Source organism: Pteropus alecto, unplaced genomic scaffold (assembly GCF_000325575.1).
Source record: "Pteropus alecto unplaced genomic scaffold, ASM32557v1 scaffold75, whole genome shotgun sequence".
NCBI classification, from domain to species: domain Eukaryota; kingdom Metazoa; phylum Chordata; class Mammalia; order Chiroptera; family Pteropodidae; genus Pteropus; species Pteropus alecto.
In genome coordinates, this window is record NW_006440638.1 from 25,482,812 (window position 1) to 25,510,440 (window position 27,629).

Genomic DNA, 27,629 nt, shown 5'->3' on the forward strand with positions numbered 1-27,629 from the left:
AAAGAGGCTTGAGTTTGGCTGTTTTGTTGGTGTGGGCAGAGCCAAGACTCTTAGCTGTCCAAGGTAGAGGCTGGGGCTGCCTTCACTACTCTGAGCCTTGGATTCTGTTTTCAGCTGATCAGGGTAACGCAACCAGAGCTGATTCAGACCCACAAATCTCAAGAGTCGCAGCTGCCTGAGGAGTCCAAACCAGCCAGTGGCAAGTCCCCCCTGGTTCTGGAGGCAGGCAGGGTCCCAGGAGCCTCTGAGAGCACCCACACAGGTATTGGGGGTTTTAGGGCCTCTCATGGGCCCCTTCCACACCCCCAGCGTGAGCTGGGTGACCCAAGTAGAGCAAGTCTTTTTCTATGGCAACGTTTGGGCAATGGTTCAGAAGCTTTTATGGGCGGTATGAAGGCCAGTGCCTGTAGCCCTCTCCCACTAGAACATGGAGGGAGAGCAGTTTTTCCCTAGAGAAAGGCACCTGTATAGAGCTGCCATTACTACAGGCCCACAGGCCCCTGAGCCTTCTCTGTAATTTATATTCCCTTTCTGGTTTTCTTAGAAGCTTTTTACTTTCCGCCTCTCTCTCTTTTTCCACCTTGTCCTCTGTCTCTGTGGGCACATGACTTAGAGTTTACTGACTTCCATTCCACCAGCTGGCTCAGCTATTCTCTGGAAAGCGAGGGGAGGAGTGCTGTGTCACAGGACTGGGGAGATAGTGGGCTGGGGACAGCTTTTCTTGAGGATCTGGCTGAAGGTCCTGTCTGTGCTCCTTCACCACTCAGATGGTGTGGAGGAGGTGGCTAGTTCATGCCCACAAGCCCTGACGCACAGCCCTCCTAGCAAACCCAAGCTGGTGGTGAAGCCTCCAGGAAGCAGCCTCAATGGGGTTCCCCCAAACCCCACTCCCATTGTCCAGCGACTGCCGGCTTTTCTGGATAATCACAACTATGCCAAGTCCCCCATGCAGGTGAGCTGGGAGTGCTCCTGCAGAATTCAATTTAGGATTCTTTGGAGAGGTTGCCATAGGCAGTTTTTCAGATGGTTCCTAGGTGTTCATCATCTACCTGGGCCTGGTTCTTCTGATACTCATGGGGGCTTCGGGAGGCAAAGAGAGCTTCTCTAACTTTAAATCCAGCCTCATGGCTATGGGGCTGAACATTTAGATCACATTCGTTGGGTACAACTCTGTGGGTAGAGTTCTGCTGGCAAAATGTTTCAGGGCACTCTTTGTCTCAGCAGCCCTGCATAGGCTGGTAGTGTGGGTGGGCAGCAGCTTCCCTAGGAGCCAAGGGTGGGCTCTGGAGCACCTGGAGGGGTTCAGTGGACTCAACTTGGAGAGCCATGTTGGTTTTCTCTCCGGCTATGAGTGCTGTACCAAGCCTGGGCTGACTGATCCCTGCTTATGGCTGCCCTGGGTCTCTGCCCCAGGAGGAAGAAGACCTGGCAGCAGGTGTGGGCCGCAGCCGAGTTCCAGTCCGCCCACCCCAGCAGTACTCAGACGATGAGGACGACTATGAGGATGATGAGGAGGATGACGTGCAGAACACTAACTCTGCCATCAGGTCAGCCTCAGCTCTGTAAGGCTGGAAGTGCTGAGTGTTGCATACCCTATCTTGAATATTCCAGCCCATGTCTTAGAATGCCCCTCAGCAGATAGACAGTGCTGAGCACCTGCTGAGTGTAGGGCCCTGGGGGAAGCTGGCATGAAGGGGCTGACTTCAGGTCCCAAGAAATTTTTGGAGTGCTGGGGGGTATGGCTGAGCATATTTAACCAAACATCAAGACATGTCCTGTTGGGAGGTGGACTTTTGGCTAGGCCTTAAAGAATTGGATGAGGCAGGGATAGAGGAGATGAGGCAGGGGTAGCTTTGCTGGAAGATATGATATTGGCAAAAAGCCAGCAACTGGAGGTGTCCTTTGGGGACACCTGGCTTCAACTGTCTGAGGTTAGGGTGCCAGGCTTGATGTGGCTGGGTCAGGCTACTGGACTGATTGTGAGGAGCTATAGGGTCAGTCCCTGGATGCCAGGATGTATTCAGACAATTCTGGGCATTGCTGGGTATGTGGTCACCTGGCCCATTTCCTTGGCTTACCTCTCCCTGGGCCCCACAGGTATAAGCGAAAGGGGCCAGGGAAGACAGGGCCATTGAGTGGCTCTGGGGATGGACAGCTGTCGGTACTGCAGCCCAATACTATCAACGTCTTGGCTGAGAAACTCAAAGAGTCCCAGAAAGACCTCTCGATTCCCCTGTCCATCAAGACCAGCAGCGGGGCTGGGAGTCCAGCTGTTGCAGTGCCCACACACTCGCAGCCCTCGCCCACCCCCAGCAATGAGAGCACAGACACAGCCTCCGAGATTGGCAGCGCTTTCAACTCACCACTGCGCTCACCTATCCGCTCAGCCAACCCAACGCGGCCCTCCAGCCCTGTCACCTCCCACATCTCCAAGGTGCTCTTTGGAGAGGATGACAGCCTGCTACGTGTTGACTGTATACGCTACAATCGTGCTGTACGTGACCTGGGTCCTATCATCAGCACAGGCCTGCTACACCTGGCTGAGGATGGTGTGTTGAGTCCCCTGGCACTGATAGGTGGGTCTTGGGCTGGCCCACTGGCCATTTGGTGTACCAAAGAAGGAGGAGGGAGGTGGCCAAGTGACCAGTGTCCTGCACTCTGATGGGTCTTTTCATGCCTTTTTTCCCCAGAGAGTGGGAAGGGTTCTTCACCCTCCATCAGACCGAGCCAAGGCAGCCATGTGTCTGGCAGCCCAGAGGAGAAGGAGGTGGTGGAAGCTATAGATGGCAGAGAGAAGGCTGGGCTGGTCAGGCCTGGTGAGCCCTTGAGTGGGGAGAAGTACTCACCCAAGGTGAGCCCGTGTGGTTTTCTCTTCTAATCCTGGCAGAAGGAAGGACCTGGGGCACTGCTGCCCAGGGCTGAGTTCTTGATTGGAAGTTTGGTGTCAAGGTTAGTGGCTGAAGCTAGGCACCAGGAAGGCTTTCTATGTTGTGTAGTGGCAGGGGTCTCGGCCAGCTACAGGCAATCTGGCTGCTTTCCTTGCCTCTTGCTGCTTGGTAGTGTGGCTTTGTTGCTGACCAGCCCCTACTTATGGGTGCAATGCTGGGTTTTGGCAGGAGCTCCTGGCACTGCTGAAGTGTGTGGAGGCTGAGATTGCAAACTATGAGGCCTGCCTCAAGGAAGAGGTAGAGAAGAGGAAGAAGTTCAAGGTGGGTCATCTTTCCCGCTGGCTGGTCCTCTGCCCCTATCTTCCAAGAAATGCAACCTCCCAAGGTCAGCTGGTGGCAGCTCTGAGGAGATGGGCTACAGTACCTTCATCCTTTTCTCCTACAGATTGACGACCAGAGAAGAACCCACAACTATGATGAGTTCATCTGCACCTTCATCTCCATGCTGGCTCAGGAAGGTGAGGGGACTCACTATTGCATCTTACCTGGCATGACTTGCTGTGGGCCATGCCCCTCAGGTCCCCCCTCTGTCAGGCCTCTACTGAGGTTCGAGCAGACTATGGGGCTCAGGAAAGGTTGTGAGAACCTTAGCTCTGGGCCTGTTGAACAGGTGGCTGCTGATCATCCAGCCACCTGCTCAAGGGCCTCTACCTTTCCACAGGCATGCTGGCTAACCTGGTGGAACAGAACATTTCAGTGAGGCGGCGGCAAGGGGTCAGTATTGGCCGGCTCCACAAGCAGCGGAAGCCTGACCGGCGGAAACGCTCGCGCCCCTACAAGGCCAAGCGCCAATGAGGACTGCTGGCCCTGACTCTATAGCCCGCTCTTGCCGTGTGGCCCTCACCAGGGCCCCTTCCCTGCCCTACTACCCCCTTCCCAGTATTACTGAATAGTTCCAGCCAGAGAGCCCAGACCCTGGGAATGGGAGCCAGGCCGAGATTTCCTGCGTTGTGCCTCTGGGCCTGGTAGGGCAGGTCAGCCCCATAGTGCTCAGGAAGCAGCAGCTGGAGCTGGGGCACAGTGAGATGCTGTAGCTTCCTCCACAGCTGGCTGTGGAGCTGCAGGACTTGGCCTTTCTGCCTGGGCAGCAGAATATATATTTTGCCTACAGAGATGTCTATTTTTCTGGGCTCTGGCCCATCTTGCCACCACTGTGTTGACATAGCCAGTTTCCTGACTTTGTCTTCTAATAGCTGTCATCTTGGTGGGGCCTGGGTGGGCATTGGCCTGCTATGCTGGCCCCAGCTGCTGGTTGTTTCTAGTTTTGAGGAAGTCAGGTCTGCTTTTCGTTCCTCCTGGGAGACCTCCAAACTCAGGGACCCAGCTGCTGGGCTGAGTTGGGAGTAGAGTGTCCCAGTGGGGGTGGAGTGAGCAGCCTCTGGGGTCCCATGGCCTGAGAAAGAGGAGTGTTTAAGCTGTTTGGTGGCTTCTAACTCCCTCATTCCAGTTGGGCTTGTCAAGTCTGCTCTCTGTGGCAAGGCTCTGGGCCTTCAGTGTTGTGGCCCTGATAATGGGTCTGCCTTGAGCTTCTGGACTCTGTCCCTGGAGCCTGGCTCAGAGGAGCCTCTGCCCAGCCCCTCAGTATTACTATATCTCCCTCTTAGGGGTAGCAGAGACAGGGATGCTTGCAGGAAACTGGCACCACTCAGCTTTTCCTGCCATGCCAGCTTCCATAGCCTCTGCAAGGCATTTAGGGTCAGGAATAGGACCAAGACAACCAGTTGGAGCCCCCATGTTCCCAGAGGGCCTGATGCCAAAGGGTAACGGGCCAAGCACTGCCTCTGGAGCTTGGGCCCTAAACAGTCCTTTGGCCTCTGCCAGATGGCTTTGAAGGTAATCCAAGCAGGCCCCTTATCTGTACATAGTGGTGGGGGGGAGGGAAGGCAGAGAAGCGGGGTGGGAGACAGCTGACAGGCATGGCAGTTGCCTCTCTGTGCTGAACACAGCCTGACCCCTTGAGCCTCTGTAAATATTGGATCAATGAATGAATAAAACTAAAAAATGAACCTTTGTGTTGTTACTGGCCTGAGGTTTGAAGTCTAGGCTGATAGGGGTGAGGACCCTAACCACACCTGTGACCAGAGAGGTGAGAAATATGCATTCTTGGGCATCCAGACTTCTGGGGCAGAGATTCTTAGGACTCTAAGCTTAGCATTTAGGACCTGAGGTAAGGAGGGCCTTCAGGTGGGCTATGGAAACTGAAGAATTGTGTGCAAGGTGTATTTTGGGAGGAGAGGGCCATACCACGGCTTTTACCAGATCTGATAGATTTGCAACCTGGGAGATGCTGGGGCTCTGGGTGAGGAGGCCGGGCTTCCTCTAGTGCTCTCCCTGGAGGGGCTCTCACACCTCGTAGGGATCACCTTTCTCCTTGTTGCACTTGGACAGGTCCAGCATGTCAAAGCTGCCACCTCTGACCCTTCCCCCTGTTAGCCACATTCTTTTGAGGCTGCTGCAGCCCCTTATGTCCCCTTTCCCTGGCAGTGAGTTCTGCAGAAGGGGTCTGATGTAAGCAGGTAAGGCTCAACTGGACTGCTTAGAAAACTCAACTTTAATGGCCCCCACCCTTCGGTCCAAATCTAGTAGTCCAGGGCACAGATGAGGGCCACACCACGCTTTATCCAGTGTCGCTGGGGCTGGTTGGAGGGGATCTCCACAGCAATGACGTAGTTGGTGGAGTGGCCAGTGGTTGATAGTGTTCCTAGAGCAGGTAACAAGTGGTGAGGGTTAAGTTGTTTGCCAAAACTAGAGCGGGGACAGGGTAAAGGAAATGGATTTGGTAGACTGAGTTGGAGACAAGGAGGGGTCCCTGACCCAAGAGGAAACCTGCCTGGTGAATGAGTCTGGCCAATGTTCAGGCCTGCCCAAGGTTAATGCACTGACTGAGGATAGGTGGCAGTGGGAGAGTTGATGGCACTGCTCATTTCCTCTTGGACCTAGCATTGGCCTATCCCCTTTCTCTAGGCCTCAGTTACCCACGTTGAACCTCCATTGTCAGGCTGGGTTCCCAGGACCCAAGGTGGGTCTGCTGAGGAAGGCAAGAAGATGGTGAGCTCAGGGGTTACTTTTATGGATTGAGCTGCCACCAGGCTCTGCCTTTGCCCCTTTGGTCTCACCACTGCTTACTGACCCCTGTCAGCGATCTTGTTCCGCTAACCTGAGTCACACTAACTGGCCTGGGCTGGCCCAGTCCTGGGCCCCCACCTATTGTATAGGTTCCCTGCCCTGGGTCCTGTACCAGCACGGGTCAGTGTCTTGTAGATGGGACACAGATAGAAGGCCTGGTTCTGGATCTTGCGGTTGGGCATCGGCAGGAGCCAGATAACGGCCATCTCCGTGTATAGCTCCTTGGGCCGAGACTCAGCCAGCTGGAAGGCCGTGGGGTCCCAGCGGGCACCTTCCAGGAACAATCCATGGATGTAGCACCCCTCTTCGGGCCTTTGCTTGAGCTCTGACACTGACTGGCTCATCACCTGTGGTGGGCACACAGACACGCCCACACATATCAACACCCAGAATCTGGATTAGGATTTGGGTCTAGAAGTACAGACTCCCTCCTGAGAGTTCTGCCTGCCTGCCTATCACTCACTTTCCATTTTAGCTGGTAGCCTGCAGTCTGTATCCCGCCCCAGGAATTTCTCTAGGGCTCATGGTCTCTTCTGGCCTGGCTCTCCTTGCCCACCCACAACCCCCACTCAGGGATCTCCCGACTCTGTCAGCCATCTGTGGCCTCAGGTTCCTCCTATCTGGGCCGTACCTCAGCCTGTCACCTGACCTGGCCATAGCTGTGTCCAGACCTTAAAATCAAAGGCGATGGTGTCGATGGAGATGACAGACTTGCGTGCAAAGTTCTGCAGTGTGCCTGTCAGGAAAGCCTGGGGGAAGAAGAAGCCACTGATCCAGAAGACGGCTGGGATGCCCCCTTGGATCCAGGTCTGTAGGAAGTCTAGGCGCTGCAGCAGATCCATGACCCATGAGGACAGTGGCTTGAGCGATGGGTAGGCCTTGGCATTCCAGAGCTTAGGCACAGTGTTGTTGTATAAGCTAGTAGCCATCAACTCCAGCTGCGAGGACATCACCACCAGCCCTTTTAGCGCCTTGAGCAGGTCTCGCAGTGTCTGTGTGATCACCTGCAGCAGCCGGTTGTACCTATGGGCCAGTACCAAGGAGGGAGGCAGTGGGCCAGGGCCATGTGGCAGTATCTATACTCTCCAGTTGTAGGCCATAGACAAAACAAAACAAAACAAAACAAAAAAAACAATGGCCAAACATAGAGGCTAAGAGAGAGAGAGCATAGAACTGCTTGGACATACTGGTATCAATCCCCACTCTGGCCCTTAGCAAGTGTGTGACCCTAGACTGTTCATGTAACCGTTTTGGGCCTTGGTTTGCTCATCTGTAAAATGGGAACAATAAGAATGTGGCTGAGTTAGAGGATAGATTTATAGCATTTGTCATGGCACCTGGCCCATAGTAGCTCTTGCTGTCATTTCTCTACAGCCCTTTGGTCCGCTGACTCAGGGCTGGTAGTGGTGGGGGGATTACCGAATGACCTCCTGTACCAGCACCGTGTTCATTGACTCCTCATACAGCACCGGATACTTGGTTATCACCAACTGCAAGTTGATGGGCTCAGGCACCTGGAGCAGAATGTTCTGGGCCACATCCTGTACTATCTGTAAGGGCAAAGGGATACTGGGGGTCAGGGCTGCCCCCACCCCCTCCAACCCTTGTAGGATTTCACATGAACAGAGTTCCTTCCCACAAGGGAGCAGGCAGGATGGTGGGTGGCAGATTGGCCCTGCCCAACTTTTGGGCCCCTTTGCCGTGCTGCCACCTACCTCCTCCCGGCCCTGGCCGCCCACAGAGGACGATTTTGGTTGCAGCCGTATGATGGCACCGAGCAGGGCGTAAGTCTCATTCTGGGCGAAGGTGATGTTGGCATTATCGTGCAGGCCAAAGATCTCAGGCATGTCGTTGAGTGGGAGGCTCTTGATGTAGGAGAGGTAGCCCTGAAGAGTAGGAGGGCGCAACTGAAGCCCCTGCCTGCGGGCAGCCCTCCAATTGAGCACATCCCCCACTCATCACTCTGGTTGTAACCCTGTTGTTCTTGGAACTCCTCTGAGATGTTCTGTGAGTGGCCTCTGCCTCCCTCCTAGCCCCCTTGTCACTGCCATCCAACTCCCCGCTACTTCATTTGGCTGCTCAAACCTGTCACACTCCCACCTTTACACTGATGACTCACTCTGGAATGCCTGACCTATCCCCTGACTGCTCCCCACACATCTTAGCTGAAGAAGCGTTTCCTCAGGGAGCCCTCTGTGACTGTGTGGGCTGGGTCAGGTTGCCCCTGCCTTATTGAATAATTGCACTCAGGCAGTAGTGGCTGCCTTTGTGGGACGGATTAACCAATGAGAAGGAGCTACTGGAGGGCAGGGGCCAGGTCTTCTCTCACCCAGCACTCAGGTGTTCACAGCACCCCAGAACCCAGAGTGTGCTTACATTCAAGTCATAGGTGGGTTGAATCTGGTGGTAGACGCCTGAGGTACTATAGCTGTACTCAGGTAAGAGGACATCGGGGTTGTAGAAGTCCTCCAGAATGTTCATGACACAGCGGCGATCCCAGTCGTCAGTGACACGGCCCCCATAGTTGATCTCCCCTGCTGTGTACTTGAGGACCTATGGGGTGGGTGGGTGAGGGCCCACACAAGCGCCCAGTCTCCTGCCCCCAGGTTGCCCCTAGCCCACCTTGTAGGGGATGTCGTCATACTCATCCAGGAACATCTTGAGCTGGCTGATGCAGATGCGCAGGTCCCCATCCGTGAACTCGTAGGGGATGTTGAAGCCCAGGGCCCCAAACTTTCGGCGCTCTAGTGCGTTCCCGTGGAACAGGCACAGAGATAGCAGCAGGGATTTGAACTCTGTCACCTACAAGAGATGGAGGGCAGCACACGTGAGGGGTGAGGACGGGGTAAGGTAGGGTGGGACACTGTCAGTGTGCCTTACCTTGTGACAGGAGTTGAAAAAGTCATCACTGAGGCTGCTGTAGGATTTGAGCAGGTTGGCCTTGACCCCACGTGGCGGCTCAATGGTCATCTTGGAGCCATTCTGCAGGATGGACACTGGGAACTTGTTGCTGGGAAGGCTAGTGAGCCACAGGCGGAAGTCCCGGTGGACCTGATGACCACATTCCATGTGAGCATCGAGAGCCACACCTGGTGGCCTCCCCAACACCAGGCTCCATCCAACTCAGAAACCCTGGGCCACACTTAGCCTGACTTCACCCTTGGGTGGGCCAGGCCAGGCTGCACAGACCACAGGTTAAGAATATGGGCTTTGGTAAGTCTCAGGGTCACTGGTTCGTGCTGGGTAGCCTTGAGCAAATCACATTATCACTGGCAACAGTAACTTGGAGGAAGATTAATGCAATTGATGCATGTTTCATGTGTCAGTTCCCTAGCACAGGCTAGGCTGAGTAATTTGGGGGACCATCTCATGCAGCCTCACAGTCTTGGGTGGACACGTCAGTACTCCCTTCAGCAGAGGAAGTTGGGGCACCTTATCAGGATTGATGTGCTCGATGAGGCGCTCTAGGGCTGGCATCCAGCTCGGGGCCAGGTGGCAGTTCTGGAAGAAGACCCACTTGCCCCTCTCTATGGAGCTGCGCATCATGGCTTCTGCCCGAGGGCCCTGTGGGGGCAGAAGTGCTGAGTGGCTGGGACCAGCTGGCCGGGTCCCCCATCACCCTCCCTGCCCCACCCTTACCTGGCCCTGGCCCAGGGAGATGGCAGAGAGCTTCTTGGAGAACTTCATCTCTTCAGCAAACTTGTACAGGTCGGCAGCAGGGTCAGTGCCAGGAGACAGCACAAAGATGAGGGGCGTGGTGGAGTTGGAGTCTTTGAAAACCACTGACAGGTTGGCTGTCTACAGGGCAGGGAGAGATTCTAAGGCCACCTGGGGCTAAGGAGACACAGGGACCAGGGCAATGGAGGGCAATCTTGGGGGCTCCGAAAGAGGTCCCAGGGTAGCTTCCTGGTGGGGTCTGGAACTCCCAGAGCCTTTGGAGTGGTGGGGCTAGGAGTCCTAGCCTGATCAAGGCTGCAAAAGTATCTGTCCAGGTGCAGCCAGACCCCTGGGACCCAAGGTGAGGATTAGCCCAGGGCACTGGCTGGTAGCACTTGCCTGGGGCTCAATGAAGCGTGGTTCCAGGTTGGCGGCCACAAAGTCTTGCATGGCATTAGTAACCTTGTCCCCACGCAGACAGCGCAGGACCAGCAGCTTCTGGAACTGGTCCAGGTACTGGTCCCAGATGCCAGGTAAGGGTTCCCTATAATAGTTCCCATATCTCCCTGAAAGCTGACCAATTGGAGGGCACTGGCCACAGGGACTCTACTGGCTAGATGGCAGAGGAGAATGGGGTGGCCGGGGACATGGAAGAGATGTGGTCATAGCTGCAGGGCAACCCTGGGTGGCCCCATAAAGAAGGCTCCTGTGTCTGAGGTCTCACCTCTTTGATATGCCCACCCTGCCATGCCCTGGGGCCCAGCTCACCGGTGGGGCTCGGGGCTGTCAAAGATGGCCCGGAATTCTGAGAGGTGTTCCACAAAGTCAACAGCAAAGGAGGAGAAGGTTGGCAGGTTCGAGAGTGCCAGGATGTCTCGCCAGGCCCGGTCTGACAGCCAATCCACTGCAGGGTTCTCAGTCATAACCTGGATGGAGCCCCCGGACAGGAGGTAGCGCCACTCACTCTGGCAGGGGACATAGGGAGGCTAGTGCCAAGCCCTATGTGCCTGTGAGCCCACCCAGCACACAGTGAGGGCTGGAGCAGTGGTGGCTGTCACTCTCACTACCTTGGCAGAGCTTTCCAGCACACTGCGAAGTACCTGGGGCTCATGAGAGCATAAGCTGGGAGGCTCAGGCCAGCCTCTGTGCCCATCAGCATACCCAAGGCTCTGAGAAGGCCTGCACTCATAGGACTGTTTGGACCACAATTAACCCAGGGTCTCCTGGCTGCTTTTAAGCAAGGGACTGTGTTTCCTGAGGCCTCTGCCCCTTTGCTCTTACTGTACCTGGGAGGAACTGAGCCACATTCCACTCCTGAGGCCTCTGCCCCTTTGCTCTTACTGTACCTTCATGCCTGGACTTCCCTTTCCTTTTACCTTGTCCTCCCAGGCCCTGCAACGGGGCAACTCCTCAGGCAGTCTTTCCTGGACTGCCAGCTCCCCCCCAACCCCGCTGCTCAGCTGCCCCTCTACTCATGCACTTGGTTGATCTTGTTCTCGTTCATCATGATGCGGGCACACAGCAGGAAGGCGAACATCAGCTTGTGCTTCTCAAAGAGGCTGCGGCAGACATTGCTGTAGAGGTTATAGGTCAGGTAGCGGTTGATGTTGGCAATGCGCTTCTTCAGGTTGTCTGCAGGGCAGAGAGGTGATGGCAACACACCGGGAGAGGAAAGGGAAGCAAGAATCCTGGGTCCAGCTCAGCCCTGCCAGTCGTCCCCGCAGCTACAGGGCAGTCTGGGCCTCCCGTTGGTGCTTTGGGGTTCCCAGTAAAAGGGCTTCGAGGAGGGTAGGTAAGGCTGTGTGTATGTTCTTATTGGGGTGTGTCTGAGCATGTGCAAGTGACTATGGGTGTGAGTTTATGTATGTGCCCACTGTAGAAATGTGTTCACATGTGTCCCATCTGTGCCAGGGTGGGAGCCGGGCATTTGAGTCAATGTGTGCATGAGTGCCAGGGCTACCTGCCCTCTCTGAGTTGGCGATGCCCGAGAGGAAGATGTTGAGAAACCACTCGAGGGAGTACTGGTACATGGGGTCGACGTTGGCCAGGTCGGACACACAGAAGAAGAGGATCTGGGTGCGGACAGCCACGGGTATGTACTCCATGCGTGTGAGATCAATGTCCTTCTCTGTCTGCTCTGCAATCCTGACCTTGGCCTGGGGGTACAGTAGGGGAGTGGTGGTTAGGCCCAGGTAGGCTGGCAGAGTAGCAGGCAGAGTGGGTGGGGACAGGGGTCAGGCCTAAGGCAGGTAGGGAGAGGCAGGCAGGGTGGGCAGGCAGTTGTCAACCTGGATTTCTGCAGCCTTCATCTTGGAAGCTTCCAGCACCTTGATGAGTTCCATGTCATCCACAGGGTTGCCCTCAGAAGAGCTGAGCCGGTACAGGATCTGGTCTTCAATGTCCTTCAGCTCCTGGCGCATCTTGGCATTACTGATAATCAGCTGGTTCTTGGCTTCTTCCAGGTCGGGCCGCTCCTCAGCCACTACCTGGCCCAACAGCTGGTCCTCTAGGCCACTGCCCAGAGCAGGGAATACCTTGTCTATAATACCTGGTGGGCCCCAGAGGGCCATCCTTGAGCCTGCCCACCTATTTATCTGTGCTCCTGGGGTTCCAAGAGCACAGAGACCCTGCAGGTGTCAGCCTGGGAGGCCTAGCCTGTCTCAGACTTCAGGGATAATGTAGAGCCTGCCTTCAAAGTGATCGGTTCTCAGTGAGAACTCGGGTGGCAACCTGGTTCCCAGTAGGGGCAGGCAGTTGGATATATAAGCTGCTGAGGTATCTGAAAAACTCCCTCTCAGGAGGGAGCTGTGGGTAATTGGGAGGGACAGGACTTAAGGAGGAGACAGGGACATCCCCTGCTCTGTGGAGAGGTTTATAGTGGCCACTGGCATGAAGGCCTTTGCATGGGCAGGCCTGTGGGGTTTGCGGGTTGGTGAGGCTCGTGTGGGTGGCCACTGAAAGCCATAGTGCCTGGGCTCATGGCAGCAAGGGCAGGAAACAGGGCTTGAGTTCAGGGACCCAGACTATGCTCAACTCAGGGCTCCAGGACAGCTCTATGGGTGAGTGCACAAGGGGAAAGGATATCCGGACGAGGTAGGGCTAGTGCTCTTCAGGGAGGCTGGGGGTGGGTCTTGACCATGGATAAGGATGGTTGGGTGTGGGGTTTTCTAGGTGGAAACGGTGCAAGTAAGGGAAACTGGTAAAGGGGTTGGAAAGGCCTGGAAAGACGAAGTGACCAGAAGAAAGCTGGCAGTGTCTCTGAGTCAGGGAAAGACCCACTGAATCCTGGCTTTAGGGTAGGAGAGGGGCAGCTGGGCAGGCTGAGCTGATGCTCAGGAGCCTGGGGGCTGGGGGCTTACCTGGGCGACAGGGTGAAGTTGATGAGGGTGAGTTTGGTGGCAATCTCGGGTGTGTAGTGTGGGTTGGGCAGCTTGGTGGTGATGTACATCCTAAAGTCCTCATGGTAGGGGATCACTGTGTCCCCTAGTTTCAGCACTGTGTTCCCCTGCTGCTTATATGTCTGTGGCGGGTGGGATGGGCAAGCACTGTGACCTGGGCTTCACCAGTGTGGCAGGGGAGGGAGGCTGCTCTCTCCCCTGTCCAGGCTGTCAGTCTACTCCCAACCCCCTCCCCGCCACCCATGGCTGCAGGCTCACCTGCTTGAGCAGCACAGGCTCCAGGGCTGGGTCTAGCTCCTCGCCCACATTCTCTAGAAGACAGGGCTTTCCAAAGCGGATGGCATTCTCCATGCTGCGCAGGAAGTCACGGTCACTCAGCTTGAACACATCCAGCCCATTGTCCTTCTCCTGGGGGGATAGGGGGCAGGTAGGGGCTGTGGGGACTGAGAGCCACCCTGAGGCTCAGCTAATCCCTGCTAAGCCTTGCTGGGTGGGGTGGTGGCATCTGGCAGGTGGGCTCACCATGTTCTTGATCCATTTGTTGGCCTGGCCCTGAGGGTCAATGAAGTGGGTCCAGCGCTGGGAGAACTGGTTGATGACCCCGTTCTCCACTGACAATGTGTCATTGGGGAGGCCAGCAATCTGTGGGGCACCAGGCGCCATACTGAGTTGGGGATCTCACATAAACAGGGTCAGCTGAGACATCAGCTACTTTTAATCTCATGCTTTGACTACGTCTGTCCTCTACTTATTGGTGGGGAGTAGGTGACAGTGTGTTCCTAAGTTGGCTGGCTCCCAACCCCTCCTTCACTGGTCTTTCTGTCCTCTTGCCTACTGAGTCCTCGCTCAGACCATCTCCACAGAGCCTGCAGCCCATTGGCCTAGGCTCGCCCTTGACCTCTGCCTACAGCCTCTTGGTTCTCTCCCTGTGCCAACTCTACTTGCCCTTCACAGTCCGGCTCAGACATGACTTTTAGTGAACCTTTCTTAACCCTCACTCTGGACACTGCTCTTCCACTTCACCCTCACTCTTCAAGCCACTCCTTGAACTCTCTACCCACAGTTAGCTGGCAACTGAGCCACATTCCACTCAGCTTTCTCCTCTCCTACCCGCCACCCTCTTGCTGGGCCCAGGTGGGTTCAGGGGAGGCATCTCTAAGAAGATTCAGGAAAGAGGGTGGGAGAGAGGAAGGAGGCTCCTGGCCCAGCTCAAACCATGGCCTAGTCCAGTCACTTCAGCCCCCCTCAGCAGGCACCTGCCAGGAGCGGATCTTCACAGGATTCCCCAACGTCCCGATTAGCGTGGGCTCAGAGGTGTGTGGGACATGGTGGATCTCGAGCTGCTTGACCCAGTGGTTGTAGAGGACTGTGCGGTACTGGCCCTGAGGAGATGCCAGACTCGGGTCCATCCCACCACAACACCTGCAACACCCTCCCACCTCCCCCTGCACCCCGGCTCTTGGTAGTTGTACACAGAGGTCAGAGCTCAGATGTGGAGCTGGATTCTTTTACTCTAGTCTCACTTGGCCTCCATAAACCTTAGCACCTCATCTGTGAAACAGGTGTAATAACAATGCCCCCTTGTCAGGGCATCTGTGATGATTAAATGACATACACACTGCAAGCCCAGAAGTGCAAGCTCTATTTCCCACTGGAAGGCCAGCCCTGCCAGGGTGAGTTTTCTGGCTGTTTCATGCACTGCCATATCCCCAGTGTCTGGAACAGCCCCTGGCTCAGACGGGGCACCTGTTTAATGAGTGAGTGAGGGAAGAGCTGCCCTGCAGGCTGCCCCTTGTAGAGGTGAGGCCTCAAGGCAGGGCCTCTTTGGGAGGGAAGGCTATCTCAGGTAGGGATGGGGGTTCCTTACCGTGAAGGGGCCCAGGTAGGCCACAAAGCCAGCAGACACCAGCACATTGCCAGAAATGTTGTTAAGCATGTGCTCCAGGTTCTCCACTGTCTCCTGCCAGCGCACCTTCTCATCCGACAGACCGTTAATGAGCTGCAGAGGCAGCCCCGTGGGGTGAGCTCTGGGAGGCTCAGCCAGGGGCCAAGGTGTCCCTGCCCGGCGCAGCTCTCAGGCTGCTGGGGAGGGGTTGCAGACAGCTACCCCAGGATCCAACCACCACGCAGACACTTCCAGCCCAGCCTGTGGCAGGCCATACCCTCCCCTGAAGGGTGTACACACCTTGTCAGCTCGGCTCAGCCTCTGCTCACACTGCTCGCACTTCAGCTCCAGCTCCTCCTTCTTGGCGATGCATTCTCGGTACCTGGCCTGCATTGTGGCAATGCCGTCCTCCACCTCCTGCAGGCGCTGCTTTGCCTCCTCCAAGATCTTCTGTGTCACCTCCAGGTCGTCCTGGGCCTCCCGCAGGGCTTGCTGCAGAGAGAGGGATCAGGGCTAGCTGGTCTAGTGCTCTAGGGAGACCTCTCCCCACTTCCCTGCCTCCCAGCTACACCCAGTCCTTACCCGCTTGGGCTCTACGGCTTTGGCCACGAAGTGGTATTTGTGCATGGCGCGCACCCACTGGCAGATGGAGGTGCAAGCCTTGGACACTTTGGCAATGGCAGCGGGCTGGAACTCTTCATTGTCGATGTATGGCTGGATGGCTTTGATCACTGCTTCCCCAATGTTGTCCTGGACACAGGAACCATGGGCCTCAGGGGGCTGCTTCCCAGGGAGGACAGGGTAGTGGTGCCCAACCAGGTTCATGTTCAAGGGTAATAATCTCTACTCCGAGAACTCACCACTTCCTGGGGCTCTTGCCCCACCCTGGGAGAATCCAACCTGTAGTTCAGGATGGGCCCAAGAATCTGCATTGCTCATGAACTCCCAGAGCTCAGAGCCTGGGACCAGGGTAGCCTGAGCATCGGCTGTGAGCACTGCTGATTTGGGCTTAAATAGGCCTGTGGGGCCTCTGGTTTCCAGTGCCCTGATGGAAGAGGAGGTGGAGGGATGGGGAAACCCATAGCGGGTCCAACTGTATTCCAGATGGTGAAGGTCTAGGCAAGCCATGGGGTTGCAAGGAGGAAAAGGCATGAGAATCTCTAAGCTGCGGAGCCTTGAAGTAACTTTGGGTGACATCCTATGGGCACAGGAAACAGCCCAGGGCCCAATTTCCTCAATATTCATCTGCTGGTAGGTCTGTCTGTCACCCCAACCAGTTGGAGAGTCCCTCCGGGCCAGGATCTGGTTCCTGTCAGCTCTATAGCCACAGGGCTGTGTGTATTGCAGGCAGAGGGAGACAGGACAGAGACCCCAGCACTGTGGTGGGGCAGGGTCCTCTCCCCACTTCTCTTCACTTACTGGCTGCCCAGGTACCTGGCATACTCACCTTGTCAAATTTGAAGAGGCTCTCAAGGAAGCGGCCAGGGTCCTGCAGCAGCCCCTTGCCAGGCTCCCAGTAGTCATCCACCTTGGAGCCAGGCCTCTCTCCAGGCACCTTCTTGGGCTTAATGCCTTTCATGATGCACACAGCCTCTATGACTAGCTTCACACCAGGAGGCGGCCGCTGCATGGCACGCACCTGTGGACCAGGCAAAGAGTGGAGAGGGAGGAAATCCATCTCTGAGTTGGTATTCCTCGGGTAGGGGCAGCTGCCAGACAGGGTGGGCCCTACTAACCAAGTCTACTACCACAAAGGGCATGCCCGAAGACCCCTGAGGTTGGCCTCAGCCTATGACTCCTACTGTTCTCCCATGTACCTAGGCCTGGCCACTGAGTCCTGGAAGCTCACCTTTCAAGGCCCAAAGTCCTCCCTATGTTCCTGCCTGGTCACTGGGGCTGGTACAGGAGGTAAGGGCAGTGGCTGGATTCAAGCCCTATTTCTGTCCTCACCTCTCAGCACATGACCCCCAAGGGATGTGTAGAGGGGACCTGGGGGCTAGGATCCAAGAGGCACTGGGAAGAAATGCCAGGGGGAGCTCTGGGAGACGCTTGGCCACCAACCTCAGTCACATCATTCTTGTTGAGGTTGCGCAAGCTGGCCAGGGCTGCATCCAGGGCAGGTAGTGCCTCATCCAGATCCTTCTGGGCATCGTCGGCAATAGCTTGTGCCTTCCTGGCCTTCTCATTGGCCTTGATCTCCTCTGCCTGCACTGATTTCCGGGTCTCCTCAGCAATGACCGTGTCCACCTGGGGACCAGAGGCAGGGAGGGCTCAGCTGGTGGCCAGTGTCAGGGACAGGTGTGCCCTCCTTCCCTTTCTCCTCTTTGCCTCTCCCCAAGTGGACGGAAGTGAGAGTTGAGATGTCCCGTTTTCCAAGGGTCTCTCGGCTGTGACAGACCATGGAGATCCAGAGTGCCAGAAGTCTCTTCCAATCCTGAGTGTTCACTGTGTGCTTGGCATGGGGCCCCGCTTTATACGCTTGAGCATAACTGCCTTATGGCACAGGGCCCTCTAAGCCCATAGGGCACCTCCATGCAAGACAGAAAAAGGCATTCCTCCCGCAAGTCACTGTCTTTCCATCTCCTGGAAAAAATGTTTCAATACACTGACTTTGTAGAGCAGGACGCAACTGCTTCTGTCAAAAAGCAGTCAGAATGACTATGCAAATCTTCGATGTCTGCTGGTGGGGGTGGGGGTGGGGCTGCTTGGAGGAGCCCAGAGAGAGACTAGGCAGTCTGTGTTGTGATTATTGGGGTTTGGATTTGTCTGTCCTGCTCTTTACCATATCCCCTGCCCAGTGCAGTGCCTGGCATAGAACAGGCTCTGACCAAGCATTTGTTGAATAAACAAATGATTACTGAATGAAGAAAAACACAAAGAGGCTAAGTAACCTGTAGAGGTCAGGCAGCTAGTGATCTTGTGGTTACATGGAGATGCCAAGCTTCCTCAAAAATACTGACATCAGGGATGTGCCTGGGGCATTCCTACCTTGATCTGCTCCATGGTGAGCGTGGTGTCCTTGGCAGCCTCTTCCAGAAGGGGGCGCATAATCTCCAGTTCCTCCTGCATCTTGGCCACGTCCTCAGAAGTGCGCAGCAGCTGAGGGTGTAGGATACAGACAGCTGGGCCTGAAGGAGGCTAGGGAGAGGGTCCTGAAGGGCTGCCCTCTCTCATGAGTGAGAGGCCGTGGCCGGCAGCTTCAGTGGTCCCCAGGCTGCCCAGTGGACCCCAGAGGATGGGAGCAGTCCCCTGAGAATCTGTTAAGTGGTCTGCTGTGGCCTGGCCCTTGGCTGGCAGCTTTTGCTTTTTCGATGTGGGAGGAAGCCACCCATTTAAGCACTGTGGGCTGCTCTGGATCAGGGCTAAGATGGAGCAGGCAGAACCCAGCTGGCTGTTGATTACAAGCCCCACCCTGGCCCACCTTGTCAAGGCCACTCTTCATGCGGTTCTTGGCGGTTTTCAGCTCCTGTTTTTTCTGCCCGATGAGAATGGAGAAAATATTGAGCAGCTCCAGGTAGCTCTTGGGGGTCACATAGTTGTGGCGGGCCAGCTCAGCCAGGTACTCAATACACTTCTTGGCCACCGACTGGTGTATATACACACAAACCTGAATCTGTGGGATGGGAGACCATGGATGGCAGCCTTGTAGAGCCCCCAGCAAAGAGGAGGCACCAGGGTGCCCTCGAAGCCACTGCAGCCTGGTCCTGAGGAGGGAACCATGTGCAGCAACCTAGATGCCCGTCACACTCACTTTCTATGACCTTACAACTTCCAGGTCAAGGTTACCTATTCTGCAGATGAAAAACCTACCACCCAGAGATGTTAAGGGGCTTGTTCAGGTTCTACAGCTGTCAAAAGCAGAGCTAGCTTTGAATGTGGACCCAGGTATCTCTCAGCTCTTGGTCCAGTGCCTTTGTCATAGCCCCTATGACCTGCCTCTTTTTGAGAGCCCTAATGTGGGGCCCCCTTGGATGCTGAATCTAAGGGAAGGGAGAACCTAAGGCCACAGCATTGTTGAGGGAAAATGGGGAATTGGCTCACCCTGGCTCTTGGTCCCCAGGTGATCATCACTCTCTCGAGTTGGACTAGTCAAATCTAGACCCCTGCTTTTATGGTCTCTGGGTTGTGTCAAGGTGTTCTTTGAAGAAACCCTCAGAGAATAGGATAAACAGTGACTGTGTTTATCCTATTATGCCCAACCTCCCATGTTACTATGATGACCTTGTAGCATTCCCATTATACAGATGAGAAAACTGAGGCTTAGACAGGTAAAGCTATTTGCCCAGAGGCTTACCATCAGTGGTGGGCCTTGGTGACCCCAAGCCCAAACCTAAACATTTCCCCCTGATGGCTTGCTTCTAACCAAGACACCTACCAGTCCTTCAATTACTTCGGAGGTGGCTTCCAGTTCTGGGATCTCATTCAGAAATATGGTGGCCACAGATTCCAGGGCCTCTGCTGGCCACTCGTTAAACCAGTCGATGGTACAGCAGTTGACCAAGGAGGGGAACTGCCTCAGGCGAGCTCGGAAGACCTCTCCAATGGGGCTGGAAGGTTGGGAGTCCAATGAGGCCCCTGAGACCCTGACTTACACACCCAGTAACCCAAGACTCAGGACCCCTCCAGAGCCTGGTGGTGTGGCGGCCAGGAAGCAGCAACACAGTAGCCAATGGCATGGTGGCCAGGCCCAGGCCACTTCTCTTGAAGTTAGGCCCAAGTGCACCCCCACATATCCATGCTGTCCCGAGCAGCTGTCACGGCTGCTTGTACCTCATACACAGCACCATGTGGATGTTGCTGCGCACACGCCCCATGTAAGCAGCCATGAGGTTGGCCTTGGTGGGCTGAAGGCCCTGCTCCTGAACATAGGGCCGCATGGTGTTTATAATCTGGTCTTGCTCATCCAGCGTGTAGAGGTTAGGAATGTCGCCTGAGTTCAGGACATTGTTGATATCCTCCAGGAAGGACTCATTCTTGATCTGGGGAAGGATGGGGGTAGAAGAACGGAGGCTTGATGACGGCCCCTGGGGTTTACACTCCACAGCCACGGTCTCACTGGACCTTCACAACAGCCCCACTTTATAGACCATGCCGCTACATCTCAGAAAAGCCCCAGGTCATGTAAGTGACCTCGCAAGTTGTGGTCTAGGACTTGCACACAGGCCAGCCCCACGACAGAGACCCTGAACATCACCGCTGGGTTGTGGAAGGGTCCTGGGTGGGAGATGTAGCATCTTCCTCCTCGCTTTCCAGGCCTCTCCATACCTCAAGTTACTTACAGGAGGAAACCAGGCCACAGGCAGAAATGGGTCCTTGCCCAACTCATATGGTCAGGGCCTGGCCAATGTCAGAGGGCACCCTCACTTGGCTGACTCCATGTAAGGAGTCCAGGGGTAGGAGCGGAGGGGCCCTTGCCAAGGTGGTGCACATTTCTGGGCTTCAGTCTTAACCCAGTCTGACTGCCAGCCAGGTTTAAGCTCTGCTGTATTTGTCTTGAGGCCCCAGCACCACCACCTCTCCTTCTCTTGGAGATATGGGGAGAGGCCTCATACATAGCAAGCTCCAGAGGGAGCTGCCCCTGATAGGGAACTATGAACACAGCAATTTGGGCACAAGTTCTGTGGTTCTTGAGGTGGGAAGCTGTTGGCCAGTGAGTGGGGTGCTGCTTGTGATCAGCCACGGTATCAGGGACCTTCTTTATCCTTGGGGTACAGTAATGATCTATGCCGTTAGCTCTAAGAAGCTATATTTGGTCCCACATGGCTGACCCACCCATCTGTGGCCTGCCCCCTCCGCCTGGGTCCCAGTCATCCCTCCCAAGAACCGCCCCACTGACAGTGACCTGGGCATGAAAGACTGACAACCTTCCAGGATGCCATGCCGGATGGGATTGTATCCAGCCCGCCATGGACCCTGCCCATTGCCCCTGGCACCTGGGTGTCCACAAACAGGAAAGTGATGGGCAGGTTGTGCAGGCCAGCCTTGAACAAGACCTTCTTGACATCATCGCGCCACTCGGTCATGCCATAGTTCTTGGATAGCTCAATCTGGAAGCACTCATACTCGGCCCTGGAGACAGGAGTTGGGAAGAAGCCTAACAGAGCTTGGCGCCAACTGCTGAGATGCTAGTGGGTGCCTATGCCCCACCCCAGCCATCCAGAATCTTGCTCTAACCCCAGGCAAATTGGCAAACTCTTCAGGCCGTGACCTGCTCTCTTGCTTCCAGACCTTTGTTCAAGCTGTTCCCTCAGCCTGAAATACTTTTCTCTTCCATCCTCCCAGATCTGATTCTGGGAGCGGGCCCATGGCCGCCACCTCTAGGAATCCCTCCTAGATGCCTGCAGCGACATCCCCTCCCCACAGCAGCACAGGGCACTGCTGCTGCCTCTACTTGGATACCAGGTTCTACTCATAGTCCTTCCAGAAGCCCATGGGTTGGGAGAGTCTGGCTCGGGGTGGCCCCAGGTTTTCAGCACTGTAGACGGGACTATAGATGGGACTGATAGCCTGCCACCAGCCAACCCCTGCCCACCGCGTCTGGGGGCTCTCACATATGCGAGGCGAGCCGTGTGAGGGAACTGCGGCCACTGCCACCCACGCCCAGCAGGAGTGCGTTGCCTAGCGCCTGGCGCAGGGTGCGGCTGATACGGCAGATGTGGCTCATGGCGTCCATGAAGAGGACCAGCCTCAGCTTGGCTGTGTTGATCTGGTTGTAGTCCTCCATGTACTCTTGGATTACCTGCATCATCTGGGGGATGGTAAAAACTAGGTCCTCCCTCTGTTCTCATGCACCTGGATGACGCAGAGGAAGTGCACCCCTAGCAGGGCCCACCCTGCTCCTGTGTGGATGGAAGGGTGTTGGGCCTTAAGAAGCCAGGTCTGTCCGAATGAGGCCTGACCCATTGGACATCCTGAGGCATGAAGGTCAGTGTCAGTGCCCTGCCTGCTTCCTCTGGGGCCCACCAGGATCTACTGAACCGGGGCCCTGCTGGGGCCCTAGTTCCTCCTGGGAACTAAGAGAGGATATGTGTAGAGAGATACCATCAGAAGGCTCACTCCAGTCACACAGCTCTAAGGCCACTGACCGAGGCCTCTTCCTGCCTCCTTGGGGTCCTGGCTCAGACTCATGGCCCCAGGGGTCCTGCTGGCCCTCTGTGAGTGGGATGAGAGCCGCTGAAACCAGCACAGCATGTTTCTGTTCACAGAGCCTGTCTCAGTTGAACCATAGGCTTGTCCTCAAAGACGGGTCAAGCGGGGCCAGCTGCACCTATTTGACAGGTGAGGAAATGGGACTCAGAGAGGCAAATGCTAGCCTGAAGTCCTGGAGCTGGCCTTCTAACCCAGTGTCCTCACACTGGTCATAGCATCTGGGCCTGAGTCCCAAGGGTGCAGAGTGAAGAAGCCACCACCAGGGGTAGGGCATCAGTTGGGCTCCCTCACCTTTTTCTCGCTGGTGATGAGTTCGTAGGACTTCACATCGGAGCCTGGAGACATGAAGTCCCCGTAAAGGATGGGCTGGAAGGGGCAGACCTCATTGAAAGCCACCTCCCACTCCTCCATGTGGCCTTCTAGGAGCTTGTCGAACCAGCTGCGGTCCTCTTCGTTCACCAGGCGGTCACGGAACACGCGGCAGCTCTCATGGTACCACAGTCGCAGCAGCTGCACCTTGTTCTGCAGACACGCCAGCATCAGTGCCCGCCCTTGGCGCTGGGCCCTTAGCCACCTCTCAAAGCAGCAGGAGCAGGAGGGTGGAGTGGAGGCGCAGCTCCTGGGCCTGGGTCTCCCATTGAGACCTGGCAAGGGCTATGCACAGGAGCTGCTCGAAGGTACATCTGCTGGCCGACTGAAGACCGAGTCCTGCAGAGTGCTGACTGGGCCTCTCTGCCCTCAGCTTCAGGCCCAGTTGGCCAAGTGCCTCCTGGGCACCCAGCTCTATTAACTGGTCATTGATTCTCCCCTCTAGTGGCCCCCATGGCTCCCTAAACTCCAAGCCCAGGAGGAATGCCTGATTCTTCTTAAACTTCCCACATCTAACCACTCAGGTAACCCCACTGATTTGACCTGTAAATCCCCTCTGACTTTGCCCCCATCTCTGTCTCTGCTGCCACCACCATCCCTGATTCCCTGCCTCCCCCTGGGCGACTGGATTGCTCTTAGGAAGCCCCCAGGCTCTTCTCTCAACTCCTTTGGCTATAGTTTGGCAAGACCAGAGTAGCTTCTGTCCTTTTACCCTCTTTCTCTGGCCCTGGGCTTCACACACACTGACCTGTCTATTCCCCATTCTGCAAATCTGTCCCCTCCCTTCCCCACTGGCTCCCCATCTCCTTCAGGACACTTCTCCCTGGCAGCCCACAGAATTTGCTAGAGCCTGCCCAGCACACATGACACCTACTCCTTGCTATACTTCCTGCTCCTTCCACCTGGATGCCTTTAGATCCTGGAAGGCATCCCACTCACCCTCCCTGCAAGTCTCGCACCCAGGGCCTCCATCAGGAACCCTCTTACCCCTTGGCCTTGCCCTGGCTCCCTCTTCTGCGTGGCCCTATCACATGCCCCATTCTAGGCATGGGTTTGATCTGTAAGGTGGAGCTCAGCTGCATGAAGGCAGGGCTCCTGGGGGCCTGGTGCCCACTATGTTCCCAGCCCCCCTTAAGACCTGGCCTGATCAAGGTTGGGAAGTATTTGGGCATGGTGGCTTAAAATTGGGAGGCCAGGGAGGATAGTGAGGGAAGAATGGGCACTTCTCTACTGGACACTGGGGCGGGACCCACCAGATCCTCACCTCGACCTTGGCTGGATTGGCCATGAGCATTCCCTGGAAGACCTTGGAGAGGTCCCTTAGGTTGAAGGTGTAGTGAGACTTGGCTGGGGTGGGCAGCAGCTGGGAGGTGATGGTGGAGTACACCATGATGGTAGCTTCCACGAGGGGATTTGTGAAGTGGGCAATGTTGGGGGCCCCAGCTGTGGGAATAGGAGTGGGTCACACAGGTGGGAGTTCCCTGTGCAGCCTCTGCAGATGCTAGACCCCTGCACTTGCCAGTGCTGTGTTCTACTACAGACACCCCTTCTTCAGGCAGCATGCTTGATTCCACCCACCCTTCAGCCCCTCTTGGATGCCATCTCCTCCACCAAGTCTTCCTGATGCCCCCAACCTCAGCGTGAGGAATCCTCTGCTCTGAGCTCCATCTTTTTACATGCTTATTACTGACATAGCCTGTCCCTGTGTTGGGGTGCTGGGATGCATTCATGGAATTGGGGACGCTAATGGGGTCAGTGCTGGGTGGGGCCATTACTGCCTTTCCTTATAGGGCTGTGTCCCAGACTTGAAACGTATCAGTTCTGAGGCATGCATGGGGAGGGTCCCATGGTCTACATGGGCTCAGGACTGCACAGTAAACTTAGGGGGCCTGGAGCTCAACTGTAACCTTCTGGCTCACCTTGGAGCTGCTGCAATCTCCAGCCTGCCTCTAACATAACCTACTTCCTTATTCTTTGAAAACAATTCAATTCTTTGCTGGGAACTACAATTCTATCAGAGGGCAAGGGGAGCCCCAATAAGTGAGAGAATGTAAAGAAGGGGCAGGAGGGTTTCCTGAGCTCCAAAGGGGGCCCTTCCATGCATGCAGGTGTTGTTCCTGGTCCTGGGCCCAGACACTCTTCACCTCAACAAGCAGACATGCTTATGGGGAGACAGACTATGATAGACCCACAAGTAATGTGGATAGTAAACAGGTGACATAAAGTGCTGTGGAGAGACTGGCAGCAGGAGAGACTGGAGAGAGCCAGCCAGGGTTGGGGGGATTTGACATAAAGGCCTTACTGAGGAGGGGCACGCAAGCAGAAACCTGAAGAAATAAGGTGCAAGCAGGACCTGAACTGGAGAAAGAATTGCAGAGAGGGGCCTGAGTGGACAAAGGCCTTGGGGTGGGCACACCTGGGGGATTCAGGACTAAAAGGAGGGGGTGAGAGTTGAGAGATGATGAGGAGCTGATGGGGTGACTTTGCTTGCTACTGTTGGGGCTTGGGCGCTTGCCTGCTGGGGGCGGGGTGGGGGGAGAGAGAGAGAGACAGAGAGAGAGAGAAGGAAAAGGAGGGGAAAGGAGGGGAAGAGAGGGGAGATGAGGAAAGGGAAAGGAGAGAAAATGTGGACCTGATTTAATGTTTGAATGGGTCCCTCTGGCTGCAAGTAGAGGACGGATGAACAGAGGACATATGGATGGATAACAGGGGGTGAAGGAAGAAGCAGGGAGACCAGGGAGGAGGCTGCAGCTACGGCCGGGTGAGTGAGGATGGGTGGTGTCTGGGTGGTGAGCAGCAGCGGTGATTCAGGGTGGGTTCTGCAGGGAGAGCCAGTAGGATCTCCTGACAGATATGGGTGTGAGAGAAAGAGAGGGGTCCCGATGACGCCAAGGCTCTTGTCCTGAGCAACTAGAAGGACAGAGTTGCTTCACCTGAAATGAGACCCATGGGGTGGCAGTGGGTCAGGAACCTGGGTTTGACATGTTCAATCTGAGATGCCCAGTGGACATTCAAGAGGAGTTGTGGGGTCAAGGGTTCAGGAGAGACATCTGGACTGAAGATGAGGACTCGGGTGTTGTCAGCACTAAGACAGACTTTATCTCCGGGGAGAGCGTGGTTAGAGGGAGAAGGCTAGAGAGCAAACCCCAGTCAATCTGGGAAGGGTGGCTAGGGAAAGGGTGCCCAACTCTGACTGATGGAGAAGCCACCTGCCAGGACAACACTGATGACAGCCAGAGAAGGTGAGGACTGAGAGCTGACCTTTGGCTTGGCCACATGAGGCCACTGGTGACAAGGGAAAGTGGGAGGGGTGGGCTGGTACCAGAAGGAAGAGACAATGCTTTTGAGGATTTTTGTTATCCAGGCAAGCAGAGAAATGGAGTAATGGTCAGGATGGGTGGGAAGGGGCCAAGAGAGGTGGTTTTGTGTTTTGCTGTTAAGGTGGAAGAAATCAGGACATGTTTGCATGCCGACGTACAGGCCCAGTGGAGGAGGGACTATAGATACTGTGGGTGGGAGGTAGAGCCATGTCCTCAAGCAGAGAATAGGGGATGGGATTCAGGCCTAAAAGGAGGTCTTGGCCTCACTTGAAAGCAGGGAAGTACATTTCCTGAAACAGTAAAGAATACAAGGCCAAGGAAGGCCTGGATGCGGGTATGCAGTGGATGTGGAGGCCTAGAGAGGGTACTGTTTTCTGATGGCCTCTTGTAGCAGAGCGGGGGAAGAAGTTGGGACGTGATGTGGGGACAGAGGTGTGGAGCTGTTGCTAGCCCTGTTGCAATGACTGACAGACCAGCCCTGTATGAGGCTGCCATGAGGGCTGCAGATCACCCCTGGATCTTAGGCTCATGCCCGCTCCTCGGAGGAGCAAGCTCTCTTTGGAGCCTCTTATTTTTCAAACAGGGTGAGAGATTGTTGGATTCCCTTATTCATTCATTTAGCTCACATTACTTGGCTTCTACTATGGGACAGACACTAACTCCCACACTGAAGGACTGATGGCTATAAGAATGGGTGAATGAGCCTAGGAAGACAGTTGGCCCTTGTGCTAACCCAAGGTCCTCACATGAGCCTGAGAACAGTTCACTGTGGCCCCTGGTCACCAGCTTCAGCCACACCCAATGAGAGCCCAGGGCTCACCCTGGAACCCACCCCAACCAGACCCTATCAGGCCCTGCCCAGGGCTGCACTTACGCACAGGATCCCGGTAACTTTTTTCTCCTAGGAGTCCATCTAGAGGGTTGAGGAAGAGACATGGGGCTTGGAGTTAGGTGGGCCCCTGCTGCCCTCCCTGACTGGCTGTGTCCAGCTGGGCAGCTCCTAGAGCAGCCACTGACCCCTACACATCCCTCCTGGAGCACCGTGGCCCCTACCCCTAAGCTGGGCATGTAGACGAGTCTGGCCTATAGCCCCTAGGGGCAGTGCAGAGGAAGGCAGGCCCAATTTACATCGCTCAGTTCACAGGTCAGAGTGTGTGTCAGGTGGGAGGTGGGCTGGTGGGGGAAAACTCCATCCTGGGGTGGACTTTTCCCCAAGCCCCATAGAGGATCAGGGCCACTTTGTCCATTCTATCTTGGTGGCTTTTCCTGAGTTCCAAAAGAAACGTCCTACCAGAGTTTCTGGGCAAGTACTAACAGATATATGGGTACTTATGCAAGTAAATGCATATGTGTACACATGTATACATTATATTCAGCAATCACCACCTGCCAGGCTTCATGCTAGATGCTCTAGGTGCGATGTATTTAACCTTCAGGACTTAGGGTGGCAGGCACTAATATTACTACCCATTTTACAGATGAAGAAACTGAGGCTCAGAGAGGTTCAGGAACTTGCCAAAAGTAACATAGCTGAGTAAGGGGTGAAGCCAGGTCAATGGTTCAGCCACTTCACCTTTTCCAGCAGCTACCCAGCTGTTCTTGGTATAGCTTACGCGGCCTGGGCTTCTGCCTTTGCCATGGCCTCTCCCACTGCTATTCAACGCTCACCCATCCAGCTGCCCAGGATGGTGGAGAAGATGCGCTTCTTGCTGACCTCGTCCATCTCAGCAAAGGACAGGTAATTGAAGTGGCGTGTCAGCCGTGGGGTGATGGCATT

General features: G+C 55.5%; 2 protein-coding genes across 5 annotated transcripts in view; one reads left to right on the forward strand and one right to left on the reverse strand.

Annotated features, from left to right (window-relative positions):
* The window catches only part of BAP1 (BRCA1 associated protein 1), an 8,776-nt gene extending 3,822 nt beyond the window's left edge, over window positions 1-4,954 (forward strand). For 3 of the 4 annotated variants that reach the window (XM_015593797.2, XM_006917562.2, XM_015593796.2), the window contains 8 exons: window positions 115-262; window positions 768-952; window positions 1,414-1,547; window positions 2,098-2,576; window positions 2,691-2,851; window positions 3,117-3,209; window positions 3,334-3,406; window positions 3,610-4,954. In XM_015593797.2, the coding sequence (XP_015449283.1) occupies window positions 115-262; window positions 768-952; window positions 1,414-1,547; window positions 2,098-2,576; window positions 2,691-2,851; window positions 3,117-3,209; window positions 3,334-3,406; window positions 3,610-3,743 (1,407 nt within the window). In that variant the 3' untranslated portion in view covers window positions 3,744-4,954. The remainder of the gene's footprint in view (window positions 1-114; window positions 263-767; window positions 953-1,413; window positions 1,548-2,097; window positions 2,577-2,690; window positions 2,852-3,116; window positions 3,210-3,333; window positions 3,407-3,609) is intronic. The other variant, XM_025050655.1, reaches the window with a different exon arrangement.
* Window positions 4,955-5,480: 526 nt separating this feature from the next.
* DNAH1 (dynein axonemal heavy chain 1) overlaps window positions 5,481-27,629 on the reverse strand; it is a 72,962-nt gene continuing 50,813 nt past the window's right edge. The window contains 34 exon segments of the mRNA XM_006917564.3: window positions 5,481-5,649; window positions 6,187-6,421; window positions 6,746-7,097; window positions 7,494-7,624; window positions 7,790-7,960; window positions 8,451-8,627; window positions 8,697-8,876; window positions 8,955-9,125; window positions 9,507-9,638; window positions 9,714-9,872; window positions 10,131-10,275; window positions 10,500-10,696; window positions 11,212-11,363; window positions 11,692-11,887; window positions 12,020-12,245; window positions 13,091-13,251; window positions 13,388-13,537; window positions 13,652-13,771; window positions 14,386-14,511; window positions 14,997-15,128; window positions 15,315-15,506; window positions 15,597-15,764; window positions 16,462-16,653; window positions 17,076-17,261; window positions 18,003-18,113; window positions 18,436-18,627; window positions 19,390-19,561; window positions 19,785-19,993; window positions 20,948-21,083; window positions 21,566-21,762; window positions 22,455-22,685; window positions 23,797-23,975; window positions 26,727-26,765; window positions 27,521-27,629. Coding sequence (XP_006917626.1) covers window positions 5,528-5,649; window positions 6,187-6,421; window positions 6,746-7,097; window positions 7,494-7,624; window positions 7,790-7,960; window positions 8,451-8,627; window positions 8,697-8,876; window positions 8,955-9,125; window positions 9,507-9,638; window positions 9,714-9,872; window positions 10,131-10,275; window positions 10,500-10,696; window positions 11,212-11,363; window positions 11,692-11,887; window positions 12,020-12,245; window positions 13,091-13,251; window positions 13,388-13,537; window positions 13,652-13,771; window positions 14,386-14,511; window positions 14,997-15,128; window positions 15,315-15,506; window positions 15,597-15,764; window positions 16,462-16,653; window positions 17,076-17,261; window positions 18,003-18,113; window positions 18,436-18,627; window positions 19,390-19,561; window positions 19,785-19,993; window positions 20,948-21,083; window positions 21,566-21,762; window positions 22,455-22,685; window positions 23,797-23,975; window positions 26,727-26,765; window positions 27,521-27,629 — 5,748 coding nt within the window. The 3' untranslated portion in view covers window positions 5,481-5,527.